Genomic DNA, 8018 nt, shown 5'->3' on the forward strand with positions numbered 1-8018 from the left:
GTTTTTAGGGTGCTCTCACTGCATATACCTTACTTATTCTGTGTATCTTAGATACTTCTACAAGATTGAGGTGCTTTTACTATTACAGCTTTAATATTAGGAGAAGGTAACAAACTGTCTTCTAATAGAAGATTATGATCTTTAGAAAACCAGGGGATGATTTTGAGTAATATTCCATATTTTGACTCTCTTTGCCCAGTACTGCTTTCAGTCTAAGACCAACAGTGTGTATTTATCACTCATTTTCATGTAGCTGGAGATAACCTGTGACCTTCATCCAAACTGCAGAACTCCACAAGCACAGAAGTGATATTCAGCTTCCCTAAGCAGCACGTCCTTGTTGTCTGCTGCCTCATTTAACATCCTCATTCCAACCTCTAGAGCAGATGCAGAAGGTTTTCATATACCAGTCTAATTCATTAATGTCATTTTCAGGACAGCATCAGTTCTGTTACTAAAGAATGGAAGGCTCAGTGTCCTAATTCATGTATGTTTAATTCATACAGTGTAGACAGTCTTGTTTCTGTTTGATCTTCTGAGTAATAATTTTTCCTAATGCATTGGGAGGTCCTTCCATAAATATCGTGTGTGTGTCTTTTTAGATTTTACTTCATAGGGAGAAGTAAAGAATAGCCAGACCAGAAGGTTGATTGCCTTCTGAGAAAAAGAAGAAAAAAAAGCAAATTTTTCTCAATTTGTGGCTATCCTAAAATTTTCCTGCCGAAAGAGAGAATCCTAATTGCAAATTTAACCCTATTGATTTGATTTACTTGGCTGCTTTTCATGGACATTTTAGTAAGTGTAGTCTGTGTTCTCAGTGAATGCATTTATATTACAAAAGTGTGCACCCTAGTTTCTTGGCTGGGGGGCATGCCCTAGCCCAGATTTGGACATTGTCACCAGTGACATCCACAAACATCTATCATTCCCGTGTGGGAATGTGGCCATTCCCCAGAGCAAGCCATGCTTACTGGGAATGTGGCCATTCCCCAGAGCAAGCCATGCTTACTGTGACAGCGGTGACTTGGTCAGAGGACCAGGAATCCTGCATTGTGACACAGTACAGAGGAATAAGCAGGACTGAAGGCAACGTTTGGCTTTTAAAGCAGGATTTACTTAGCACTGTTAAAAACGACTGTGGTAGTAATTTACATCTAATAAACAAAAGCATTATTCTCAGCTGATTTGTTTTTCTCCATATAGAATGAATTAAGATGCAGTCTCACTCTCACTGAAGTCATGGCAAGAGTTTTTCCACTGAAGTTAATTGAAGCAAGATCAAATTCACGCTCTTCACTTTTTTCATCTTACCTAAATAAACTAAAGACAGGTAGTTCTTTCTCCTCTGCTGAAGGATGACAGTGCTAAATCATCAGCTCCACATGGAAATTAGCCATGTTTAAGGATTGTTTAGTTTCACGCAGTGTTTTGCGCACAGGATTTTCTTCCCCCAGAGTGATCCATTCTTAAAACATGGTGAAAAAGCAAACAGAGAATATTTTGGTGCCAGGAATTCTTTTGAAAATTTGACTGGGTGAGTGCATTTCCTTAATGTTCAAAAATTATCCTTTGACCATGCTATTTAACAGTGTCAAGCATTCTGTTCTCTATATTGTTTTTGCTTTAAACCTGTTTCATTTTAGAACTGATGAGATGCTTAACTGTTGCATCAGAGCAGTTAGTTTGTTCAGTTTCAGTACAGCTGGCTTATTTCCATGTCATGCATCATTTAATTATACATATAAAACATAGTTAAAATTGTACAGCTCCATGAGCCTCACTTAAACTGTCTGTGGCACTGCAGTAATCCCAGTACCCTGACAGGGTGTTGCACAGCTGTGACTGGTTGGAATGTGGTAAACTGGTGATGTGTAAGAGAGCCTGGAAATGAGCTTGCATTTTGCAGCTGTGCTTGCTCTACTGGAAGAGGAAGTTAAACCAGAAAAAAACTGCTCTTGTGGCAATATCAGCATCTGTAAATCTGAATGCTTAATGAAAATCAAGGAAAATGTGCTGAGTGAGGAAGTGGTGCTTTTCCCTTGTTTGTCATTTAATTAATTTTTGGTGGTTTGTTATTTCTCAGAAAAATCTATCTCAGATTCCTCTGTGGAAAAACATGAAGTGTTTATGTGGGAGTGAAGATCCTAGTATTGGATGATTGTCTAGATATGCAAAAGACTTTGCCTGTTTTGTCTCAAAAATGCTTTCTGGAGGCAGTGATCATTGACACTTAAAATGTACCCTAGCTTGAAGATGGATGGGCACTGCTGTCCATGTGTATATGCTGTCGACTGAGTATAAACTTGAAGGCATCTATTACATCTTAGTAATGGGAAAAGCAGCAAATTTCTTACAGACACTTTTTTCCTTTTTTAAGCTAGTGAACTTGAAGGTCAGATTCAACGATATGTTGCATTTTCTGTCATATAATTATCATATCTATAATGTCCTGAAGAGCAGCCTCCAGTCAGTGACATCAACAGTTTACACAGCAGTTGAACTAAGAATAACCTTGGAGAACTGACCCATGTCAACCTCTTATGAGTGTAAACTGTAGTTCACAACAGTTTCTGTTTTTTCATGATCACAGAAGGGCCTCAGTTGGATAAAAGAAGAATTGTGTTCAAAAAATACAAAACTATTCTGCTGAATGTTCACTTTACTGTATCTCAGAAGAGGAGAGGAAACAAAACTGAAAGAGTAATACTTAACAAAGTATTTTTGCTCCCTTATAAAAAGAAGGACAGGACAACATCAAAAACAGCTTCCCTAGAAGAATGCAGGGAAGATACATGATAAGTGGCATCAGCTTGGAAGAGGGATCAAAACTCTTTCTTTGATTGCTTTTACTAATGACATCTGTTTAAGCAAATCCAATTCAGAGCAGTTTCAGAAATCCCAAACTTGTTCTCTTTCTGAGCACTATTTGGAGGGCATGATCTGCCTGACATCAGTGTCTGTCTAGCAGTGGACATCTGTGGTCACTATGCAGGTGCTCGATTCACATCCTGTTTCCTTTTCCTCCCTCCCCATTTCTGCAGTTCCATTTGTAGGTGAGTTCCCCAAAGAAGAGCTGAGGAACATAAGGGATGACTCTTCCATACTCACAGTCCTTTGGAGATAAATACACAGAGATAGCAGAAAGAGTCAGAATTTCCTTTAATAAACCAGTGCAATATCAGACAAGTCAGAGAGATTGGTTAACTCTGTTTAAGGCAGACAATTTTGAAGATGGTGGGAGTGACAGATGTACATCTTTGCTACAAATTTGAAAAATGAGACATTCTACTTTCTGAACAAAATCCTGGCTATCCCAGAATTTTGCACTGTGTTGAACCATAGAGTTTTAAGAGCTGAGAGGTTGTTGAAGACACCAAAATTTTGTAATTAACTTACTGGGCCTCTTTAAGGAGGGTGTTACGTCTTCCTGTGCATCATTCAAGCAGCCTGGATTTCTTTCAGAAAGATTTCTCACTAAATCTGTAACAAAACATTAGCCTATATGACATCCTGCCCCAAAAGTAATAAATATAAATATTATTAATAAAAAATGTCCCCCTCCAAGATTAAATAAAAGCTTACACCTATATACCAAGAGCATCCACGGATCATGTCACACAAATTTATATTTGACAAGGGTTTGTGTGGGAGGGCGCTTGTGCCTGCTTTGTACAGGGAAGCTCTGGGGTTCCCAGGTTCACAACTGATGGGTCTGCACTTTGTGTCTGTTGAGGCTCTGGGTGCCCAGGGCCATGAGCAGTTCCCGGGCTGGGGATGGCGGGTGGGGCTGGCCTGTGATGCGCTCTGGGGCCTGTGACAGCACAGGGGCCGTGTCACAATGGGGGCAGCTATAAAAGGCCCCATTGGTTGACGCTGCCCCCAGTAGAGCCTGGGCAAGCGGTGAGTGCCCACAGGCGGTGGGGAGGCAGGGCTGGGGGAGGGCTGGGGCAGAAGCGCTGGCACCCGGGGCGTGTGTTCTGTCCCTGCGTCCAGGGCCCAGCCCCTGGCGGGAGCGCCTTGCTCAGGCTCGGTGCTTGCTGGGGCAGCGGTGCAGGCCTTGCCTCCTGCCAGCTGCCGGGGCCTCTCCTTCCTGCTGCCACATCCCCGTGGCTCCTGCCCTGCACTGGCTGCCTCCATTCCGGCCCTACTGAACCCCTTCTGTGTGTCCTCTTGCAGACCATGGCTTTATTGTCATTGCTCTTCGTGCTCGTGCAAAGCCTGATCCAGTACCCCCAGCCAGCTGGGGATGGGCTGGATGAGGCCACGCACCGGCGAATGCAGGAGCGTGAGGAGCTGCTCGACCGCGAGATGGCTCGGCTGCTGCAGGAGCTGGAGCAAGGGCCCCCGGAGCAGCAGGACGAGGGCTGGGGAGCCCTGCTCTTTGGTGCCCTGCAGCAGTGGCCATTCTGGGCTCTTGCTGGACTCCTGCTCCTCTTGGGCCTGTGGTTTAGCTGCAGGAGGAGTCCTGAAGCCAGCAAAACCAACAGCAGCGGCAAGGACCAGACCTCCTGCAAGACCTTGGGAGAGGAGAAGGAAAAAGAAAAGGAAGAAGACAGTTTGGATTCCGAGAGAGATGGAGAAAACATTGATGTGACTGTGGAGGCAGATGACAGTGGCAGCGGAAATGAAGGAGAAGGCAGTCCTGTGGCTGCAAATGAAGGAGACGACAATGATGCCAATGAACGAGATGAAGATGTGAAGTTGAAGAAAGACAGTGATGTTAAAAGTGATGATGGCCATGACGCAAGGAAAGATGAAGGCTGGAGTGATGGGAATATGCCAGGAGACAATACTGCTGAAGGAAATGAAGAAGAACCTGGCAATGTTACTGGAGGTGTGGAAGACCTAGATGAAGCAAATGAAGGAGAAAACAAGGATGTGAAGGTGGAGCCAGACAAGGATGCTGGAAAGGAAGAAGAAGGAGATGGAAATGAAGAAAAAACCGATGATGCGTATATGAAAGCAGGCAACGATGACGTACGTGAAGGTGAAGATGGAAAGGAAGAAAAAGCGGATGTGAAAGTGCAGGAAAGCAGTGATGCCAGTGAACAAAGAAGCAGTGATTGGACAGGACAAGAAGACAGCCGTGATGGTGAGAATGCAGTAGACCATTGTGGTTTTGCTGCAACTGAGGAAGAAAAGAAGGACATTGGAAATGAAGAAAGCAATCTTGGAGACAAAGATGAGAAAGCCAGTGCTGCCGATAGGAAGGGAGAAAAGAATGAAAATGGAAATGGAGAGGAACATGGCAATGTTGCTTCAACTGAAGAAGGTGTTGATAAGATAAATGAAGGAGAAAGCAGCAATATGAAGCTGAAGGAAGACAGTCATTCCAGTGAACACAGAGCCACTGATTGGAATGGGAAGGATCAGGAAAACAGGGATGCGAATGTGAAAGGCGAGAAGAATGAAGATGGAAAAGAAGAAGAAGGTGGAAATGTGGCTGCCAGTGAAAAAGAAGGCAGTGGTGCTGCTGGCAAGGACAAAGGCAGCAGTGGTGGAATTGAAGAGGAAGAAGACGCCTGTGACGTTGGGAATAAGCGAGGGATCCTTTTAGTGGATCGCATACAGTGTCCTGTCGAGGACGTGGAGAGAGGTCGCTCAGTGGCAGCTGAGCTGATGGAGAGCTTCACGCGTGTCTTTATTGACAGCGTGAGCAATAGTTTCTACCCGGTGCCTCAAGAAGCCATCGGGGTGGGCAGTGCCTTTGAGGGTTGGAGTCCCCGTGAGCAGGATGTGGTGTACCGCGTGCTGGTCCCACTGAATCCCCCACCGGGACACGCCTTCCACCTGGAGCTGAACAGTGCAGGGCAGATGGCAGCAAGGACCTTCTGCGTCCGTGTGGAGCTGGTGTGCACGTGCGAGAGGGAGCAGCTGGGCGAGAAGCTGTTGTGCTTCCTGCACCACTCGCAGGAGGAGCTGCGGCGGAAGCAGAAGCCCAGCCTCCTAGAGACACTCTGCACCGGCTCCTACCTGGACGTGGAGAAAACCTCCCACTGGTTCTACCAGCTGGTGAGATGCTCGTGGCTGCATTTGCCTCAGTCGTACTCATGGCACTTGGTGTTTCAGCCCTGCAGCCGGTCCTGCCAATTCCGGCTGAGCAAAGGCAAGAAGAGCCTGATGGTGGAGATGCTGTTTGGGGTGCGCCACGGGGACTCCGACATCTTTGTGGTCAGCCAGCCCACAGAGGCCCAGAAAGGCGGCTCCAGCATCTTTGTGAGCAGCCAGCCCGCCGAGGCCGACTCCATCGCAAGCACAGCGTGGCCTGAGACGTACGCTGTGGCAGAGGCAAAATTCTTCCAGCACGTCGCCAGGCAGGTGCCGTGTGAGAGCTTGCACCTGAAATGCCTGCAGCTCTTCACCTGCATCCTGAGGGGCACAGGTTTTTCCAGCTTGACCTGGAAGACTGTGGTCATGCACGTGCTGACCACCGTACCGCTGTCCCAGTGGCGCAGGAGGGAATTTGCGCGGCGGCTGTGGGACATCATGGCATACCTGCGCCGCTGCCTGCAGTTGAAATGCCTGGAGCACTTTGTCCTGGGCAACCAGAGGCTTCCTGAGGAGATCAGCTTGCCGCCGGCAATGCGAACGGTCGAGCCACTCAACCTCTTTGAGCACCTGGCCCGAGATCCGGCCGCCCACGCAGAGGCGATGCGAGCTTACGGTCAGCTGCGATTCCGCCTCTGGATGCTGCTCTCCAACCACTGAGAGGAATTCCCTGCACAGAGCTGTGCTGGGGGGGCTCCCACCCGATGGCAGCCACGTGAGCACTGCATAATTCTTGCTTTTTTCACTGGCAATCCTGAAGCTGCTTTCCTGTTCCTGCGGAAGGAAGATGCTGCGGCACATTAATTCATTGTGCAGACACACATCTCTGCGTGGCCTTGCCCTTCACCTTTCAGCTTACCACGGTGCTGTTGCAATGTTCCTACGTCTACGAGGCAGAAACTGGCTCCACCTGCACATCCTTACAGAAGACTATGAACTGACAGAGGTTGCTTGGCATACCTCCAAGTCCAAAAAACGAGCCTGTTAGGGACTTAATGTAATTCTTCAGTAAGCTGTACTTATTGTAGTTTTTTAAGGATGTAGTTTTTCTTAGTATATGAAAGTACAACAGGTAGTTTTAAGTCACACTACCATGGAAGAATAGGTAGTCCAAGTTTTCATAATGGGAACTGGATATATTATCCATGCTTCAAGAGGCCCTTTAGTATTGTCAGTGGGTAAACTATTTTGTAAACTTACCCTTAGTTTAGGCAATTAAACTACACTGCTGTAGTTGCTTGGCTGCTTTTCAGTAATATCCAGATATTTATGTTAGGAAAAACAATAAAAGGAGAGAAGTTTCTCAAATTGCCTGAAAAGTGTCCTTCTTTATATTTAATCCAATGGTTCTTAGAGAACGTCCATCCATTGCAGCTACCTGAAAAAAATGACAAAGTGACTCAAGCGGTGATTGTGTCCAGCAGTCACATCTCGGTATTGCACTTCTGCAACTCACTAGAGCAGGGGATTAATTTTGTCTCATGAATGCAACCAGAAGTCATGATGGTTGAAACAGCTAAAATATTAATTAATCCTCCCAGTGCTGCTTCAAACCTGCCCCTCCTCATTCAGAGCATGGGAAAGAAAGCTGCTGTGGCCCACGTCAGAGAGGGAAGGCCTCTGAAGGGACAGGAACAAGCAGCTCCATGTGAGGAGAGCAGGCAGGAACCTCCTAGAGGAGGATCGCTGCCAACAGCAGAACTCGCTGTTCCACTGAGAGGGAACTGTGCTCGCTGGGGTCCCTGCCTTTTGCTTCCTCTGCTGGGCAGGCACTGCTCCCACCACAGCCCCTTTGGCCCAGCTTGTGGAAGGAGGAGAACACCCTCCCTGCTCCCTTCTCCCCAAACACACACACCCACTTTGTTCCCCTCTCCTCTGCCCCCAGCTGCAGAGACCTGCCCTTTCCCTTGCTCCAGCGCTCATCAGCCCCTTCCACAAGGACATGTGCTCTCAGTGGGTAGGACTTGATC

General features: G+C 46.8%; 1 protein-coding gene across 1 annotated transcript; it reads left to right on the forward strand.

The window, feature by feature from the left end:
• Nucleotides 1–4179: 4179 nt before the first annotated feature.
• LOC309585772 (inositol 1,4,5-trisphosphate receptor-interacting protein-like 1) lies at nucleotides 4180–6708 on the forward strand (the record flags this gene model as incomplete). Its single annotated transcript, XM_082303635.1, has 3 exons — nucleotides 4180–4462; nucleotides 4967–5059; nucleotides 5414–6708. The coding sequence occupies 3 exons, from the start codon at nucleotides 4180–4182 to the stop codon at nucleotides 6706–6708; spliced, it is 1671 nt and encodes a 556-aa protein (XP_082159761.1).
• Nucleotides 6709–8018: the final 1310 nt, after the last annotated feature.

The sequence above is a fragment of the Coloeus monedula genome, assembly GCF_965178545.1.
Source record: "Coloeus monedula genome assembly, contig: HAP1_SCAFFOLD_298, whole genome shotgun sequence".
Classification (NCBI taxonomy): domain Eukaryota; kingdom Metazoa; phylum Chordata; class Aves; order Passeriformes; family Corvidae; genus Coloeus; species Coloeus monedula.